This window comes from Streptopelia decaocto (genome assembly GCF_964273445.1).
Source record: "Streptopelia decaocto genome assembly, chromosome: 13".
Classification (NCBI taxonomy): Eukaryota; Metazoa; Chordata; class Aves; order Columbiformes; family Columbidae; genus Streptopelia; species Streptopelia decaocto.
Window position 1 is genome coordinate 10,124,940 of NC_138668.1, and position 20,055 is coordinate 10,144,994.

General features: G+C 43.5%; 1 protein-coding gene across 2 annotated transcripts in view; it reads left to right on the forward strand.

The window, feature by feature from the left end:
* Positions 1–1,323: 1,323 nt before the first annotated feature.
* Positions 1,324–20,055, forward strand: part of ADCY9 (adenylate cyclase 9) — a 92,608-nt gene continuing 73,876 nt past the window's right edge. For both annotated transcript variants that reach the window (XM_082064662.1, XM_082064663.1), the window contains exon 1: positions 1,324–3,601. In XM_082064662.1, the coding sequence (XP_081920788.1) occupies positions 1,903–3,601 (1,699 nt within the window). In that variant the 5' untranslated portion in view covers positions 1,324–1,902. The remainder of the gene's footprint in view (positions 3,602–20,055) is intronic.

A 20,055-nucleotide genomic window follows, 5' to 3' on the forward strand; every position in this document is an offset into this window, starting at 1 on the left:
CGCTATAAAATATTGATCAGCCCGAGCCATTAGTTGGAATTTGAGAGATGTCTGTGTCCTAGCAAAACGAAAACAATTATTACTATTGACTGGATTTTTTTATTAGAGGTTGTTTTGCTGTTTGAGCACGTCAGGAAACACAAATTTATTCAAAACAATAATAAAAACACATTTTACAGCCTGGTTACCGCACAGTATCTTTAAAAAGGAAATGAAAAGAAAAAACAAGTCGGTTTCAGTTCCAGTAACTGGCCACGTATTTTCTATTACCATTTGGAAAAAAAAGAGTACATTTGACCGACCCGCGGTGTTTTCGGAGAAGGGGCTCAGTGCTGGGGGGGGGGGGGGGCGCTTTGGGGGCTCCCGGACGGGAAAGGATAGTTTGGAGAAACAGCAACGGGGGTTCAGGGAGCGGGAGGCACCGCAGGGAGAGGCCGGGACAAGCACCGGAGCGCGGGGAGCAGAGAGGAGCGAGCGTTTGGGAACATCACCTGCGAGCAACCGGGCGGGATGGGAGCGGGGACGAAGCTGAAGCGAGCGCAGGGAGAAACCCCGCGAAGGAGGGAGAGATCGGGGCCGCCTGGGAGGAAGAGATAATGACACCGGGGGAGCGGCGCGGGCGAGATAGCGCCGGGTATAAACAAGCCAAGAAAGGGGAGAAAAATCAGCCAGCAAGTTCGCAGCGCGCTGCGGAGAGGTTAAATTGTTCGCTGGAGTGCGCGGTGTTTGCGCATGGCAACTGCCAGCCGGGCCAGGGGCGGCCCAGGGGCAGCGAGAGGCCGGGTCCGGGGACGCTCTGAGGGACCCGCCCGGCTCCGGCCCCGCTGCCCCCGCGCCGGCCCGGCCCTGTCAGCCCTCCCCGCCCGCTGCCGCCGCGGGGCTGGCGCTGCCCCACGGAGGGATAAATCGCCCCCCGCACCCGTCTCTGGGGGAAAGGGGCACGCCCGGGGCCCGGTGTCCGTGCGCCAGCACCGGCTGCCGCCCCGCGCCCGGGGAGCGGGAGGGGGTGCGCGCTCCCGCCGCGGCGCCGCGCCCCGTTGGCCGGCGGGGGCGCGTGCCCGCAGCCCCCCCAGCCACCGCCCCCGTGAGGAAGATGGTGGCGGCGGCGGCCGCCCGCGCTTGAGCGCGCCCCCGCCGCTCCCCTCCCCTCAGACGGCGGCGCGCAGGCGGGCGGGCCGGCCCCCGCCAGGGCACGGAGCTCCCCGCGGCGGCGCGGCACCACCCCGCCGGGAGGGGTGACGGCACCGGGACCGGCCCCGCGGCAGCCGACGGGGAGGAGGAGGGAGCAGCCGAGCTCCGCGCCGGGGGCCGAGGGGCGCCGCAGGGGCACTTGGCTCTCTCGCCCGGGCGCTGCCTGCGGCGCCAGGAAAGCGCGAGGCGGCGGAGGGCCCAGGGCCCCGTTGGCGGGCGGGGGCGCCGCGCAGGCCGTTAGGGGGCGGCCGCCGGTGCCGTCCCGGTCGGGCGGGCGAGAGGGGCGGCGCGGGCCGGCCCGTTGGCGGCGGCCGTGAGGGGAGGAAGCCGCGGGCCAGCTGCAGCGACATGGAGGAGCGGTCCCCTCCCGGCGGGGGCCCGGCGTACCCCCCGCGGGACTGAGCGAGCGGCCGCCCGCCCCGCGCCTCGGCAGGGCTGCGGGAGCGGGGCCAGCAGCGGGCGGCAGCCCCGGCCCTGCCCGGCCGGCGGAGGCGTGCGAGGCGGGGGGAATATGTGGGGCTGCCCGCGCCCCAGCGCCCCGTGTGCCGAGCCCGGCGAGCGGCGGAGCGCCGCGGCGCTGCCCGGCCGCCCCTCCGCGCAGGCGGCGGTGGCGGCGGGAGGAGACTAGAGGCGATTCTCCGAGGAGCCCGGTGGCTTTCGCAGCCCGAGAGACCCAACTCCTGAGCGGGCTCTTCGGGAGGAATTGACAACATGGCTTCCCCACCGCACCAGCAGCTGCTGCATCACCACAGCACCGAGGTGAGCTGCGACTCCAGCGGGGACAGCAACAGCGTGACCGTCAGAATCAACCCCAAGCAGCACCAGGGCTGCTCCTCTGCCAAGCACTGCAAGTACAGCATCTCCTCCAGCTGCAGCTCGGGGGAGTCGGGGGGCACCCGCCGAGCCGGCGGAGCTGGCGGCAGCGGCCCCGGCCTCCGCCGGCAGAAGAAGCTGCCGCAGCTCTTCGAGAGGGCCTCGTCCAAGTGGTGGAATCCCAAGTTCGACTCCAACAACCTGGAGGAGGCTTGCATGGAGAGATGCTTCCCGCAGACGCAGCGCAGGTTTCGCTATGCGCTGTTCTACATCGGCGTGGCCTGCCTTCTCTGGGGCATCTACTTTGGCATACACATGAGAGAGAAACGGATTGTTTTCATGGTGCCGGCTCTGTGCTTTCTCTTGGTATGTGTAGCCTTTTTTGTGTTCACTTTCACTAAGACTTACGCTCGCCATTATGTGTGGACTTCACTGATACTCACCCTCCTGGTTTTTGCTTTGACTCTTGCTCCACAGTTCCAGGCTCTGAAACCTGTCTCAGGAAGTGGTGACATGTCCAATCAGACTTCCCCGACAGATCCCACAGACACTTGTCTTTCTCAAGTAGGCAGTTTTTCTATGTGTATTGAAGTGCTCTTGTTGCTTTACACAGTGATGCACTTACCCTTGTATTTAAGCTTGTTTCTGGGACTGTCATACTCGGTCCTCTTTGAGACCTTCGGTTATCACTTCCGTGACGAGAACTGTTTTACACTTGTCGGAGCTGGTGCAGTTTACTGGGAGCTGTTGAGTAAAGCCTTTCTGCACATCTGCATCCACGCCATCGGTATTCATTTATTTATCATGTCCGAAGTCAGATCGAGAAGTACATTCCTGAAAGTGGGGCAATCCATCATGCATGGAAAAGACTTGGAAGTGGAAAAAGCCCTGAAAGAGAGGATGATTCATTCTGTTATGCCAAGAATAATAGCTGATGACTTAATGAAGCAGGGGGATGATGAAAGTGAAAACTCCATCAAACGTCATTCCACCTCAAGCCCCAAAAACAGGAAGAAGAAACCCTCCATACAGAAAACCCCCATAATATTCCGTCCTTTTAAAATGCAGCAGATAGAGCAAGTGAGCATTTTGTTTGCAGATATTGTTGGCTTCACAAAAATGAGTGCCAATAAGTCTGCCCACGCTCTGGTGGGACTCCTGAATGACCTGTTTGGACGTTTCGACCGTCTGTGCGAGGACACTAAATGCGAGAAGATAAGCACTTTGGGAGACTGTTACTACTGCGTAGCTGGCTGCCCAGAGCCCCGGGCAGATCACGCTTACTGCTGCATCGAGATGGGCTTAGGTATGATTAAAGCCATCGAGCAGTTTTGCCAAGAGAAAAAAGAAATGGTGAACATGAGAGTTGGTGTTCACACCGGAACAGTCCTGTGTGGCATTTTGGGAATGAGGAGATTCAAGTTTGATGTGTGGTCCAATGATGTCAATTTGGCCAATCTGATGGAGCAGCTCGGCGTGGCTGGAAAAGTCCATATTTCGGAAGCTACTGCAAAATATTTGGATGATCGTTACGAAATGGAGGATGGAAAGGTGATTGAGCGAGTTGGTCAGAGTGTGGTAGCCGACCAGTTAAAAGGTATGTGCTTTTATTTTGTGCTCACTCTTTTTTTTTTTCCCTTTTGTGGGAATATGTTTTCCCTAGTGTGTGTTTCTGCTTGCTGACTTGCAAGTTGAACACATTTTACATTGAAGTCTGCATGCTGGTGATCACAAACCATGGGAATTATGGAATAAATGATGCCATGGAGATAAGCATGAAAGATCTTCTGGGGTACTCAAAATGTACTTCAAAACTCCTTAGTGCTCCTTGTGAGAGTATCACATTGTAGGGAGGAGAAGGTTAATGTGTTTGCTGTCTCCAAGAGGTTTTTGTTTTACTGTTGTGTGTCATCCTTTAATTCAGTAAGTAAACTTGTTAATTGACTTCATCTGCCATACATAGAGCATATGTGTTTTGCAAAATTATGTATATCTGTGAAAAGTTTTTTTTGGCATTGGTAGAGTTGGGACTGTGAAGACATTTAGGAAAAATGACAGCTGGATTCACAGAAAGAAATGAGCACTGTAGATTTGGCAGTTAGATATAGCAAGTTGCTACAGTTTGAAGTTAGGCTGGAAAAAGTTACTCAGGTGGTTGAGTGAGCTGGCAGAGGCTCATTTCTGCAGCTCTAAGGATTTGGGGATGAAACTGTAAATTTGCCATTCGGAAAAGAAAATGAGGGATCTTTCTGTTCCCCTTATGGCTTGGCTGAGGATTCGATTTTCATTCTTCTACATGGTATTCATTTTGAAATGAAACCCTTGACTGCTTTCTAGCAGCACTCAGGGGCGCGTGCAGGAGGATTGTACGTGCTGAGGGTTTAATTGTCTCTCTAGCAAAAGCTGTGTCTCCAGTGCTGTGCCTTTGGCAGAGATATTGGGTTGTCTGCAGTGCTTGTAGCCCAAGGTGGGGAGCAGACGAATCAAAATGGGAGTGGAATATGTTGCAAACCTTTTTATGCTATGTCAGCCTATTCATTCTTTTAAGTGTATTCATTTTTATAAAGAAAATGTTGAAGACGGAGTGGAAGGAACTGAAGGAGTCACAGGACAGTGCTGTGATGGAGGAAGGAGATATTTGTTGTGACAAATACAAAAGGAGGCCAGGATGGCTGTGGAAGTGTCAGTGAGTAAGGACGGGGAGAGAGTATTGCAAAACAGTGGTGGAAGTGGTAATGGCAGGCCACTCGCCTGTGGCAGGTGCTTATTTTGATGTGACACAAATACTTATTTTTGGTGAGCTGGCTGTCCACATGCATATGGCAACAGGGCTGAAATGAGAGGCTTACGGGGAGAAAAAAATATCGACAGTGACATTGGTGGCTGGAAGCCTTAGAACTAAAGCAGATGTGTGTCCCTGGGCTTCAGCTTTCTGTTTAGTTTCTAAAAATACAGATTCAGTTAATTTCCTTGAAAACTGTTGACACTGGTGTATTTTGGTGGAAGTGTGCTTTCAAGAAAAAAGCATCAGACATAATTTCTCTGTTACTCTTAAGCCGAATCTTGCTGTTCTAGTGAAAATACAGTGAATAGGTCGTAGAGAAAGAACCACATGATATTTAAGCTCCTAATTACCTTCTTCCATCTACTTTTACAGCCAGATGCAGTGTGAAGACTGAGTTGTGGCAACAAATGAAATTAAGTATTTTTGCTAAATTTATAACTGCACTTGATATCACTAATCACAAAGCGATGTGAACCTATTTGTGGAGACTGAGGGTGCTGCTCTTAAATATTTTTATTTATTTGTTTATATTTTCTTGGAGGTTGCAAGAGCACTGTGTAGAGCAATTATGCTCTGTGCCAGCAGCGTATTTCTCATGGCCTTTCTCAGACTTCTGTCCTTGGTTACATTTATTGCGAGCAGGCATACATAGGCTGCTGTGTCTCATCAGTACCGCGGTTTGGATTTTGCAGATTTGAATGACTTCCACAGGCCCAGCTTTAGCCAGGGCACTGCGGGTGAACAAACTGAAATGCAATCTAGATAAGATGAAGTATGCTTTGTAGACTGACATTTTAGCTGTCTTTTGTTACCTTGAAATCTAACTATGAAAGCAATTGTGGAGCATGTGGTAAGAATTGCTTTAACGAGGAATATGGGTGGTTGTTTTTCCCTTTTCCCTTCTGTATTTTGTTTTGGAACTGTAATTAGCTTCCATTTCTTATCAATGTCTTATATAGTTACAGACATTGGAGTCTGTGTGTACTTCTAAACCACGCAGATGCCATGACCGCCTGGATCCGCAGGTCAGTGGCACTTGTAGTCCCTTTCCCTCCAGTGCCCAGACCCTCAGGACACACGGTGGGTGCTATGGAGTTGCCCATTTTTTCCTGTTTCCTCAGTACTTTGTTCTGCAGTCAGATTACTTGGCTGGTAGGTAAATAGCGTCAAGGAAAAAAAAAAAAGCAATGATAAAAGCAATCTAACAGCAGTGCCAGAGGCAGGCGGCTGGAACCTGCTGCAGGGGAGGGTTTTGTTAAGGAGCAGCTCTGAGATTTAATAGAGGAAACTGAGATTTCACCTCTTAATTAATTGTCCTCTGCCAAACACCTGCTCAGTTTTGTGAATGGAGGTGCTGTTTTAGGAAGCTTTGTTTTATTATTTTCCCTGAGAATTCATTGATAGTAGTGATAGAGAGGAGGAAGTTTGTGGTTGTTTAATTATGTCATACATCATACTCTTTTCAAGTATGAAAGTGCTGTGGAGATAATAGACAGAAGCTTTGTTTCCCTACTAGTACTTCACTTCTCATCTTCTTTTCAACCTTTGGTCTCTTAATGATATCCTTTTTTGGTTTTTTTTTATGTTGTATGTCTAGTTTATTATCTCTTAATGGTCTGAGCTGCTGCAGTAGCCTCAGCCATCTTTCTGAGACTAAGTCAACATGATCAGGTAAACTCTTCATAGAGCAAAATGGGAGGTGCCAAGAACTCAGTGCCCGTGTTATGCACATTTCAGGACTTCTACCTAAGGCTAGTTCTGGACTGGGTCATTGAACAAAAGTGCCTCTGTGGTTGGAGCACGTCGGGCGGGCTCCTGGAGCGAGCCTCTCGGTTCGGTTCACCCGAAGGAATCCAGGTGCAACTCTACAGTGTGCACCAAAGCAGGATATGTAGGAGTGAATTGGGTCAGCTGTTTCAAAACGGCGTTCCCCGTTCCATTTGAAATACTAATGTATGTGCACCCCATGTGCTGTTCCTTGGTTTTTGGAATAGATGACGCAAAACTAAATTTTTCTCTCCTGTGCTGTTTTGTGGTTCATTTAATTTTTTTAGGATGGAAATATCTATTCTTCTACCTTTGTTTCCTTGACTCCTTATTGCAAGAAGTGGGGTGCTGCTCTATTCCCTTGTGTTTCTGACTTCTGAATTAAATAGATGGTGTTTGAAACAAACCAGCAGAGGGTGAGCCACTGATGGCCTTGCAGTGTTTTTCCCTGTTTCTGCCTATTTGTTTTTAGATTGCTTAGGCCATCTATTTTCGCAGCACCAGATCCCCTTGGGTGTGAGGGGAGTGCAGGAGAGCAATACTGTGCTGATATTTTGAGGTCCATATATAAACCCTAGACAACAGTTCAATTGTATCTGCCATAAAAAAAATGCCATAGGACTTCAGACAATTTACTTTGTCTGTTTTCATGCCAGGCTTCCCAACAAATACGTTTGTTGTAGACTATGAGATACTGAGTCACATAATACACATTAATGTGTCCCTTCTGGACTTGGTGGAGTCAGAGATCTCTTCTCAGGATATAAAAAGTTCTGCTTATGGAAATATTTTTGTTTTGCCCTGTTCTTCTTGGTTGTTTGCATTTCTCTTTCTTGTTACTTAGGAGGTCACAGTATTGCTATTTGCCAGCCAGCCAGCACAACTCTTCCAGAAATACCAGGGTCACCAGCATTTATTTTTTTTTTCTATTTTTTTGAGTGCTCAAAATACGTAAGCATGTGGGGGCAAGAATGCTTTCTCTCTGTTTATAGAGCATAGTACAGCAGAACCATGATTTCATTTCGGGCATCTATATGGTATGCTGATACTCTTATTAGAGTCATTGTTATTAAAGGATTCCCAAACTTTCTGCAGCAAGACACCTCCTTGTTCAGTTTGCCTCAAGGAATGGCTTTATTGCTGAACTTTAGTTAGAAGACCTTGAAGATACAGACATGTTTTTCTCTCTGACTTCTGCCATTTGCTTCATCGTGGAGAAAATGTAAGTGGATCTGGTGCAGTCTGTCACCTGGCCAACCCAACCGTGTCGGTGATGGCTCCAGGGGAGGGTCAGCTCTCTCAGCGCTGGTTGCCTGAAAATCCACCAGTTCACCTGTGGCAGCTGGTGGCCATTCCTGACAGAGCATTTCAAAGATCTGTAGCTTACTGTATAGTCTTTCCCTGTTCTCCATGGTTCTTTTAATATCCGCTTTACTTTTGAACATTTTTAAATGAAGCAAATCTGTTATAAAAATCACAATTTTACTTCGTGTTGAAACCTTTTAATGTAATTTAAGGTTATTATTTCTCCATAAATAGCCATGCGCTTTACACAGTGGCAACCTGTGACCCACGGGATGCTTTTCCCTTGGCAGACCGTGGGATGCAGCTCTGCCTGGTGACTTGATACTCTGCTGCTTCCTTGGGTTTGGGTTCCAAGGAACACAGTGTGGGTGTTCCTGAAAGACAGAAGCCCAAGATAAGGTTATGAAGAAATAAGTTGCTGAATTTTTCTTCCCTTTGTGGGTGGTCAGAGGAAGACCATGATTATACCCTTACTGCCTGTCCCATCTTTCTGTCTTTTACCAGCCCTGTGCGCAGAGGACCTGGAGCTGTCCTGTGCTTCTGGAAGTTCCCAGGTAGATGAAAGATAAGATGAAAGTTTTCCTTAGCTTTTTGAGCCCGGCTTGCTGGGTGTAGTGTAAGTGGAGAAGATTTGTGCTGGTGCCAGCAGGACAGCTCTGCAGAGAGCTCTGTGCAGATTCAGCTTTGCTCTGTGGCTTGGCTAAGAGCAGCTTTACTCTCTGACTAGTGAGTGTTTTTGGGATGACAGCAGGAGGTCAGGGTGCTGATCTTGTCTGTTGCCAGCTGCTGTGCAGGTCTTCCTGTTCAACCTGTAGTTTCATCGTGTTCCATAAATGTACATCTTTAGATACTGGCTTTTTATATTTATTGAACTTGTTTGTAACAGACATGTAATTCTGAATTTCAGGTATTCTAGAATTAATCTGATGGTCAGGCAACAGCTGATAGAACAAATTTTATTGTTTTCTAAGTGGTAGTGACATAAGCATATGTACACGTTTCCCTTTTCCCACAAAATAAAATTCAGAGTCCTGAGAAAGAACCTTTTAATGAATCACCTGTTTATCAATTTTACCTAACCTGACCTATGAACTGGTGTTATTGAGGTAGTGGTTCATGATCTTATTTTCAAGTGTGAGACTGAAAATAAAATACTGTACACAGGTTGACTTCACTCCTGTTTTTAAAAAATGAAAAGTATTCAGTGACAGATAAAGACTTATAATTAGAGGTAAGTTGCATGAAGGTACATTGCTAGGAAGAAGTAAATTCTACATTGATTTAATGTTTTGATGTGATCTGTAGTTTTACCATGTTATAGCAAAAGGAAAAGGAGGTGAATATAGTGGCTCAACTTATTTTTTGTCACGTCTTCACGCGGTGAAGATGTGTTTCATAGTTATGAACAAAAGAAGTAACTTCATATGAAAAACCAGTGATTACTGAGCTTTCCAAATATTTTACATGATGCAATGACATGACTTTTTCTGAAAGTAAACCTATGGATTTGTGCATTAGTACTGACCAGCTTTACTGCCAGGTCGGTTTTATGACATCTGCAGGAAGGTCACAATTTCTCCAGATTTTGAGGAAGATTTGTCGTGTTGCTCTTGGTTTTATTTGTGAAAGGTTAAGTAGAAAAATATCTCAATTAAAAACAGTCACACTTAAGCTGTTTTTTTTTTATTTAAGGGAAGCTTGGATGTTGGGTTTTGAGGCTTTGAGTTTTGATAACATACTTCAGGGCTAATTTGATTGCACACAGTGAAAAATAATTTATAAGCATAGTTACTGTCTTTGTAAGATTCTCCACTTTGTATGGGATGGAGGGTGATTCTAACCATATACTTTATTCAACAGGGTGAGCTCCAGTTTCAATTTATTTTGCGTCCTGACACTAACGAAAAAATAAATCAAGGCAGTACTGACAGTGTGCTTGTAAAGTGTTGCCTGTTTAAGCCTTTGTGAGCACTGTGAAGTAACAGTTTCAATAGACCTTAGGATGTTTACATCCTCCAAGAGTTGAAGCGAGCATGGCAGGAGTGGGGCTTTATTCTGGAACACGAGAAAGATGAGTGTTGAAATCCGAGGTCCTGTAATATTGGAGGGATGCCATGTCTTTGGCTGCATTCAGTGATTGTCATCTGCAGAGTCCTTAATTGATGTTTTTCTCTTCAGCTACCCAAAACGTAGGTGCTGCAGTGTAGACAGGTACCCTACAAATAACAAGTCTGAGCTCTCTTCTTCCTTCTTTCCATTTACATCAATAAAGCTTCAGAGGTAGGTGGGGGACTATTTAAATGCAAGAGAACTTCTTTAAATAAGAGCCTTGACACCGTGGCTTTTAGAGGAAAAAGATTGATGGAAAAGACAAAACAAAGTCAAAGACACATAATTTATATTCATCTTCTGTCACGAGGAGGATGCATGATTTGAATGGGTTGTTTAAAACTCTTTTTGCAGTTATTTCACAATATGTACTTCACTTTTCCTTCTGGCAGGCAAGATATATAAGAATTAACATTCACCACTTTAAAACAAAGTACGGTTTCATTGGATTTCAAGTTGCTGTATATTGTCCTGGAATATTACTAAAATTAGTAAATTAAAATTGTTTTCTACCATCTACAATTGGTGTGTAAGCTATCTCTCTCTCTTGATCCCGAATCACAAGCTCACTCCATCCATCGTGGCTCTGTAAGGAGAGACAGCCATTCCTCTTTCTGTCACAGCTGACACTTGAAAATTCTCTGCTATTTTTAGATGATTTTCAATCTCATTTCTGTCCTTTGAAAAGAAAGAAAGAAAAAAATCCTAGCCTTTAAATTTTTAACTTCCAGTGGGAGCTGCTATTGCAAAGAAACCAGCTCGTCAATATAGCCTCATTTAACTCATTTAACAGGTTCTGTTGTATAAGTTTGCATAATTGTGATGGCTGTTGCATAGGTTTGTAGGAAAATGATGGAATTGGATTTAAAGCAAAACCATGCAGGTTTTGGAAGTGTAGCTGTTTGCTCCCAAGTACTAACTGGTGGAAATATAAAGTGGCAGTTGGAAGTGAAGTATAGACTGGAGGTTGTACCATAGTGTTACAGCTTCTTCTTTTCCCGAATGTCATGTTGGGGCACTGGTGCTGTCTTGGGCAATAGGACAGATTTGGCTGGTCGGGCTTATCTCACATTTGTCAGTATTGGACTGTACTAGGAATCTCTACTGCCCTTTCAAGCCAAATTGTTTTCATCAAATGAATATTCTTTTTTTTTTTTTTTCTTTTCTTGCAGATATTTTAACACAGAGCAATAGACTTACTAGATATGTGGCTTTAGAGACAGATATTTTTCATGGTGAAGGAACAAAACGTTCTAGATATATTTCTTCACCTAGCATTCATCAGATTCAAAATGCCCCTTTACAATTGCCCAAAAACTTTTTGCCTTTGTTATTTGCAACAGTAACTTAATGTGTGAATTCTTAGCAAACCATATAAACAACAACGATTATATTGCAAGTCTTTATTTCACTGATAGAACTTACTGTTCCTCTTGTTGCACTTCTAAAGCTGTTGTCTTCAACTTGATAAATTTAGAAATCACGTTATTGTCACAAAATGGTGTTACTTATAAAATCTCCAGAGCTGGAACAGTGCAGAGGAACTAATGGAATTAAATCCACTAGCTTGGTAATGGACCTTTCCTTCTGCCCGCTGCTTAACATATACAGAAACCTGCAACAAAAGAAAAGCTCTTACTATACATGTAGCATCTTGAATAGCTACTGGTGAAAGAGCAATCTGCTTTCCTTTTGCTGCTGCTTTTTTTTAACCTTCAGCTGAAGTTAACTCGCATTCGCTTGTGTGGATGTTGTCATGGGCTGAAGGTTCCTGCTGGCCAGGTGATTCCTTAAACCAGAGGTGGTCCCAGTGCAAGGGGAGGAGAGGGGCCACGCAGAGTCTTAGTTTCCATCCAGTCTTGTTAATTATTGACCTCACGAGAAAATTTCCTTTTTTTTTTTTTTTCCCCTCCTGAAAAGAAAGGGAGGAGGAGAAAGTGGAAAGCAAAGCTAATCCATAATCAATAACAATTATGGTAATAACTATTGATATGTTTTAAGAGCCAGACTGGCCGTGATTTGGTTGACTGTGCTTAACTGCACAATAAGCAAAAAAAAAGTCTATGATCAAAGATGCCATTAATATTGATTCAACCTACAGGAAACATAAGAAAACTTCTGATACTGGCTGCTTAATTCTTTACATTCATTAGATAAGCCAGGGATATTTGAGTCAGAAGTGGAATCTTTTATTTTTAAAATGTGCAGCTTTGATTTTTGACTTAGATGCATATGCTTAATATATGGAATAGATTTTTATTTTCTTTACAGAATATTACATTAGGTTTGCTATTTCCAAAAGACCTCCTGGCAAAGCTCTTGCATTGCTGTTCCCAGTAGTTTTTGGAATCAAATCCTTGCGTTTTTTACCTCTTGTTTAATGGACATGTGAAGTCCGTCCTGTAAGGTACTAAGTGTCTTTAACCTCTGACCGACTTGGACGAAAGTACAACAGATAAATCTTTTTGGAAATGCTCAGGACTTGACAAGACCGATGTTAAACACAGGATGTAATGAGGAAATGTTCCTGTAAAGACATTATTTGTTAAGAGACCAGGTACAACACTAGCTCCAAATTTCCTTTGTTTAGGCAGCATGATGCTTAGTAGGAGCTGTTGGTGTTTCTGGGAGGTCTGTGTTCGGACTGCACTAAGAGAAGAAGTGGCCACAAGCTGCCAGAAGGAACATGGAGACTTTGTAGTTTCGCACATGTCCACAGTGAAATGACACCAGCAGATAAACAGGCTTTGATCCAAGACTTTTGAAACTTTTCCCATCTATTTCCAGTTTTTAAAAATTGGTTCTGATTTCATAACACTGTGTAGAAAAGCAAAAGGATTTTACTTGTTTGCCCCGACTCCCTATTTAGGACTGACTTTGCCACTAAGATACGGGTTCTGAAAGAGATTCTATCTCATATGTACGTATGAGTTACTAATGAGACAGCCTGAATAATATTTAATGTTTTAGTTGCTGCTTGGCAATGTGGCATTAACTAGAAGCAAAAATAATTCTTAAAAATACCACATGAGGATGAGAAAATGTGTTACAAGGTGTTTCATAACCCTAGTAAACCATTTAAGAGAAACACACACACCCCACGCCTCACCCCAGGTTCTGGAATCCATAATGATCTGAATTTTTCTGCTGACGATGTTAAAATAACATATACGTCTTTGGTTATGAAACGTTGCTGCTGCTGGAATTTGCTGTGGATACAGAGGTAAACAAAAGGTCTGCCAGTCTTCACCGAAGTCACATTTTCTCACCTGTGTCAGATACTTTTATTTGGTCTTTGACCATAGTTTTCCACAAATAAATCAAAAAATCTTAATTACAGAAAGCTGTTGCGAGTTATTTGGTTTTTATAGATAGGTATGTGTGTGTATATACATAACATTTCAGTAAACGTGTGCATCCTTAGGATGTTTCTTATGTGACAATACTCTGAGTTGTCTTTGCAGTCTGTTATTTCTGAGAAAGCAAATGTTTGAATCACGTTTAATCAGCTCAGAAGGTGTGCTTAATTATTGTAGCACAAATGAGTAGATGTTCATCAAGTGGGTGGCTTTTTTAAATGAAAGTTTGCTTAGCTCTCTGTATTTAATAGGGAGCATCATAAAATGTATCTGTTGATAAGAGAAGGCGGGAGAGGTTTTCAAACCTCTCTCCGTGGTGGCTGCAGCACAACACGGGATGTGCCCAGCTCACAGTGCTGCTCGCGGAGACCAGATCTGGAAAAAGGAGGTGGGTGCCACTATGGCTGAGATGGCTTTGAATCCAATCTGCTGCTCATGGTAACTGAGCCTGCGGATTCTTGCTTTGTCTGATGTAGGGCATGGGGAAAAAAGGAGATAAGGGATGCCTTTTTAATTTTTTTTTTTTTTTTTTTTTTAATGTGCAGGCAAAGGCCACCAAGGGGAAGGTGCAGGTTTGTGAGCACTGGGGCGACTGTTGTGCTTTGTCGCTTACCCTTGCGCAGAGACAGGGGCAGTCTGGCGATGGCTGTTTGCTCTTCAGGAGCCGGTAATGATTTCATGTCCATTATCAGGTACTGAAAGTGAATCAGACCATACGGAAGACTTTTTGATCAGGCACAGTGTTTTTTAAGTGTTTTAAAAAAATGTGTACGTGATGTGGCTATATTTAAAATGTAGTACATCTGTTAAGCATATAATTCTTTCCAAGATTTCAGGAGGTGACAAAGTTGGAAATTGTCTTATAATTTAGATTAAGATTTTTTTTTTTCAAGTTAGGATATTTGCCTGCCAGGCTTCCACACTTACCAGTGCTTCTTCAGAGTAGTGTATTAGATAATCACTTAAATACACTGCACTACATTTGCGTTTTGGGACTTGGGTTGTGATTTGACTTGTATGAGCCTAATATCAGCCATAGACAAGTGTGCAGCCAATACGGTTGTAGATTTGTGTGAGTTGCTCTGCTGCTGCTGTAATGGAGAAGGCTTTGCGGTGTTAGGTTGTGCTGACGGTGCATTATTTGTCTAACCCGTTTGGAGTACAGGATTTGTTAATTCTTGCGCTGCTTAGTAAGCCCAGGAGTTGGACCATGCCCCACCGATGTCTGGTGCTGCTTTTTAAACACTAAATCTTCCTAATTCAAATGGCACTCTGTTAAAGTTTACAGTTATAGTTGTTTCATTTCAAAGAGCCAGTTATTTTTAATAGCAGAATTATTGATTTGTGGAAATAACTGGACTCTGTGTGTTAAATGTGATCTCTGGGACATTATGGTAACACAACAGTCTGTGTAGGGGAAATACATAATATTCAATTCAGGAACTGCAGTTAAAGTACATTCAGTATGTCTATAGTTTATCTAAATAAGACAACTTTAAATGTAGCAAATGACTTTCAGAAATACAGGTAAAGCAAAATGGTGTTATAAAGGTCCTTGCTGCTGTATTTGGGTGATTCAGTATAGAATGGACACAGAGTACGAGAGTTAAAGCTATAAACACAGACTTGGGAATGGAAGATGGTAGGAGTAGTTATAAGAGTTTTTATTGCCCTTTCAGTGCATATGTAAAATTATAACTCAACTGCAATGACTATTAGAAGATCTTACGGAAAATGAGCCAGTGAAGTGCAGCTGATATTAGATGGTCATTGAAAGGGTTAGTCCTTTGATCTTTATTTATGGAATGAGGCACTTCTCAGAGAAGAAGTGGTATCGAATTAATTGGAAGCCTGTGCTGCTACCTGTGCTTTCCAGCTGGTGAGGAGCAGTGGCACTGAGCCCCGGCGGCACTGAGCCCCGGCGAGGTTCACGCTCGCACGGCGACAGCGGAGAGCAGGGAGCTGCTAGCACCAGGAACCTATTCCAGATGTGCTGTCCCGCTCCCCACGGCAGAGGGGATGTGCAAAGAAAGAAGGGGATGGCAGCTTGAATTCAGTGTTGGGCAAAAGCAGCAAGGGTCCCATCCCTACACTGGAGTTGGTAATGGCTCTCTTAGAACCTTGTAGGACAAATAAATAGTTTCAGTTTTTTGAGCATAGTTAGCTTTTTTTTTTTTTTATCCCCGATGTGACTTTGCCATATCTCGTACATTTCCTTTCTTTCAAGAAAGCCTAAAAGAAATCTATTGATTTATATACATTTGGATATTTTTATACTAATATACAGTTGAACCATAACAAAAGGAGAATGAAGTTTTACTCACTAATATTTACTCTTTCCTTTCCCTTGTCAGGCGATAAAAATCTACCACATAGGCACAGTACATAAACTGGAGAGATAGCCAGGTATTTGAATAACTAGTGTGGATTAAATGTATGTACTCGTACATGGATACTGTGGTAAGAGTGAGCCAAGTGCTTGCTTTGAAAACTGTATAGAACCCGTATCTTTAGTTTCTTAAAGAATAAACTTCTCATTTGTAACTGCGTCACCCATTCCTGAAAACTCGTTGTTAGACATTTGCCTGGCTGAATGCATCATTCTTCTGACATGCCCATTTGATAATTTGCCAGAGGAGGTAAGTCATCCCTAATCAAATTCCAGTTATAGCTGTTGTTGGGTGTCTTGGTGTTTGTGTTTTGTGGTGTTCCTGCTTGCTCTAAGAAAGCTTCTGGAATAGTTTACTTCACCTTTCTGTTCTGTGAATTTTAACTATTCCTAATGTAAGTTTTTTTTCTTTTTAATGTGAAGCTTGCCAGACACATCCTGAAAATGTGATGATGAAGTGTTGTCTTGCTGTAACTGAGATTTCTACTGTACATTCTTCTATGTGACTCCTAAAACCAGGTTTAAATCCCTAGCAGTCAGACATGTGTTCACTTCTGAAATGTATTTGTAGTGGAACAAGTGATGCAAAGGGCTGTTATATGCCAAGGTCAGGTAATGAGTTCGCTTATTAATAAGAAGCTGTGCTAATCCTTTGTTGACAGCAATTCTCAAAATGCTGTATTTGAGGTTTGTGCAGAAATCCAGGTGCTTGCTACTGTAGCAGTTATAAACTGATTAAATAGGGAGTAGTTAAATTTTCTATTATTGTTCAATGGGACACGGGGAGTATTGCTTGATAATTCCATCTTGGACACTGTTTGTTTGCAAATATTGTTTTTTGGCTGCAATGGGAATATTTTCTCATATCCCATCACAGTCCCACATTTTCTACCTATAGCATTCGTGTCTCGATGTTGAAATAAGGGGAACATAGGGGAGAATTGTGCTTTTTCTTTTTAGTATGGCAGTATAAATAAATTGTAAAATACTTTGAGGTCTTAAAAAGGTAAATCTGTATTAGGACATTAGAAGAGGTAGGGGGATGTGGAGATACCAGGCGTCATTTCAAAAACAGGATTAAGAATTGCAGGTGTTCAGCACAGCAGCATTTGAAATCCCACGGATGTGGGTAGGTGCCGTGTCTGTAAGGAGGAATGTCCGTGTTATCCCCTCTGGAAGTTCTTTCTCGTCCTGCAGCCCCGTATTTGTTCTGCTCTCCTGCACTTGGGTGGCAGATGCTCATTAGTGATGTTTTCCCAGTTGCTTGTCTGCATCTTTTTGTTCGGTTTGCAGTTCCTGCACTGATGGTTCTGTGCCTTGAGACTTAGATGGGAGAAGTTGCCATGGACTATATTTGTCAGTGTTGGGGTTTTTTTTTTGTGTGTGGGGTGTTGTTTTCGTTTTTCTTAATACAAAACAGGTAACAGTTTCTCTTACTGCAATGTTGCAGTAGTTCTAGAAGAGAGGGGATTTTTAAGTGACACTTATTTGGGAGGAAGGAAGTGATTCTTTAACAGTCTAAAGTTTTCTGATGCTGTGTTTTGGGGAGATTCATGCTGTTTCCTGAAACAGAATTTAGCTTTAGGGATGTTGGAGACAGAAAGAACATACTGTAACAGCAACAGTTTAGCCAGGATTTTTTTTGGTTGCTCATTTGTAATAAGCTCTTCACAAAATACATTTTAAGACCTTTAAAACATGGAGGAGCCTCTACTTTCCCATGTATAGAAGTGATTGAATCACTAAATGTGTCCAGCTAATATTTGACTGTTTTGAATACAGAGACTACTTAGCCTGACTGTTTCTGTGAATATATCTTCTGATGTGAATGTGTCTCCATGTGTGGAGAAATTGGAGTTTTTGGACTGTCAGTGTACATTGTACAAAAGAACGACATATTTTTACTTGCAGTTTTATCAGCCAACAACAGAGAGACCAAGTGTATATAATACATGAAAATCTGAAGGGTAAACGCTAATGTGGATGTTTACAGTACAGTCAGTAGGTTGTTGCATTTCCTCATGTTTGCCTTTGAACATACTACTATGAGATTTGGAGCTTTAATTACTTGATATTTAACTATATTGCTGTTTTTAATGTAATTAAAAAATATCTACTTAACTAAGAATTTAGTTGGGGAAAATAGGTTTTAAAATAACCTGAAGTGAAAGGAAGATTAAAAGCTGATTTTTGTTGTAGTGGGAGATGATGAGTTCCCATGGTCTTCTGAGCACGGGGATGATGGTTCTCCTCCATTTTGTGAGCTCAGACACTGGGGTCTCTCCGTGGAGGTTCAGTTTTCTTTCTGGATGTTCCTTTACGTTCTCAATTGCAGATTTGAGGTGCCACAAAGGATCTGAATTTTCTTAGTGAAGCACAAGTGACTACCCATGATAACTTGTGCGGTTCTAAAGAAAGATCATATTTGCTCGTAGATCACTCTGCCTCCGCCCAAAAAAACCTGACAGCTGTTTTAAGAAGTTATTTTCAGGCTGGAACGTGAAACTTGGAAGAGAACCAAACTCCTTAATAAACAAACTTAGCAGTCCCCCCCTCTTAAAAATGACACTGTACTTTTATTTACAATTTAATGTAGTTGATCATATGTTAATGGTGTAGTTTATTTTCCCCTTTTTATTTACTTTCATGTTCTTTAATGTTTTTTTGCTAATATTAATAATTCAAAGGAATAAACAAGTGGAGGAAGCGGTGGACTTTGTGGTGGGAGTTGTAATAGTATTTCCAATGCAATTTGTGATGTGAAATATGTTGTGAAATAGGAAAGGCAGGATTTATGGATACTGGTATTGTTATGGTTTCTAGCTATAGAACTGAAGAGCAAAACTTGCTTCTGAGCAATATCTCACATATTTTGCAGCAAGTTTCCAAGGTCCCATAGCACCATGGTAGCTTTTCTCAAAATATTGTGGCTTATTTAGATAATGTTTCAGTGTTTGTTTTCTTTGTTCTCTTGCAACTGAAGATAAGCCCCGTAGGCATTATAGCAGCAAAATATTTTAATGGGATGGAAGCTGTTAAGGGAAAACAGCTATTCCTACATTTTCTTTTGTATTTTTAATTACCCATTAGATTCTATCTTCTGAGAAGTAAATTAGAGAGGAATTTTCTGATGGTGTTTGGAAAAACTGGGAGGCAGTGGGGAAGTGGAAATCAAAGGGGTGGTGGGTGACAGTGCGAGGGAAGAGATTATAAGAAGTTGAAATCTGTAGAAAACTATTAACTAATATTAACTAAGACTAATAACCTGGATCACTTTTTGTGGTGTGTTTTCTTTAGTCCTTAAATTTCATACATTTTCTTTCAGTAATAGAAGAGACATGAACAAAAAAGATGCAAACCAAATGGATAGAGTTCATACCAGAGCAGCCGAGATAGTCAGATGTCTAGAAAAGAGCAAAGGAATTGCAGCTGGTTTGGTCCAGAGTAAAAAGCTGGATGGGAGAGAAAGACACATTCTGCAGATGTGGGGAAGGGCTGCGGGCAGAGGGGAAAGGAGCCGGAGCAAGAAGCCCTGGACTGAAATGGCTGCAAAAGCAACGAGACGTGTCGGGGGAACAACGACCGAAGGAGAAGTTAAGGAATTATGAATATCTGCAGAGACTGCTTTGGGGTGTGTGGTCTTGGGGCAGGCGAGTGCCTGGGCTGGTCAGCAGTCCTGTGAGCCTTATCAGTTATTACTTCTGTGGAGATAACATACCACCTTCTAGAAAGGATCAGAAGGCTGCAAATAGTGATCGATTGCTGCTGGAACAGCTTAGCTGGGCTGCTGTGAATAAATATGAACTATTTCAGCAAGATGGCATTAAAAGAATTGTAATCCTATTTTTGAATAATTTGGCATAGAACCGTTGCCGATTTACTGAGGGGTGTGGAGAATGTTTTGGGTGTTTTTTTTTGTGTCGTGATCTGTCTGACTTGTCCAGGATGCAGAATAAAATACAATTGCTCTGCTTGAAGTAGACAGAGATGATCTTTGCTGTCATCAAAAGCTCCATGGAGTGATAAAGTGATGCTAAAGCTCCACCTTTCCTTTGTGTGAAGGTTTAGTACCCATCAGTCTTGGTAGCCCATTCCATGGTATGTTCCCAGAGCGGCCCACGGGTGCACGTGGATGCGGGTTTGCACAAACAGGTTGCAGGACGGTGACCCAGATGTGCATTGGGATCACGGTACTTGTTTCTGGAATGAAAGTGTGGTGTTGAACAGAGAATGGTGCACTTGTCCTACATCCCAGGGACAGCTGCTGAACAGAGCAAGGTGCTTCACAGGGTTAGTATTCCTTTTTTTATTTTTTAACACTTAAAATCAGTCCCTGC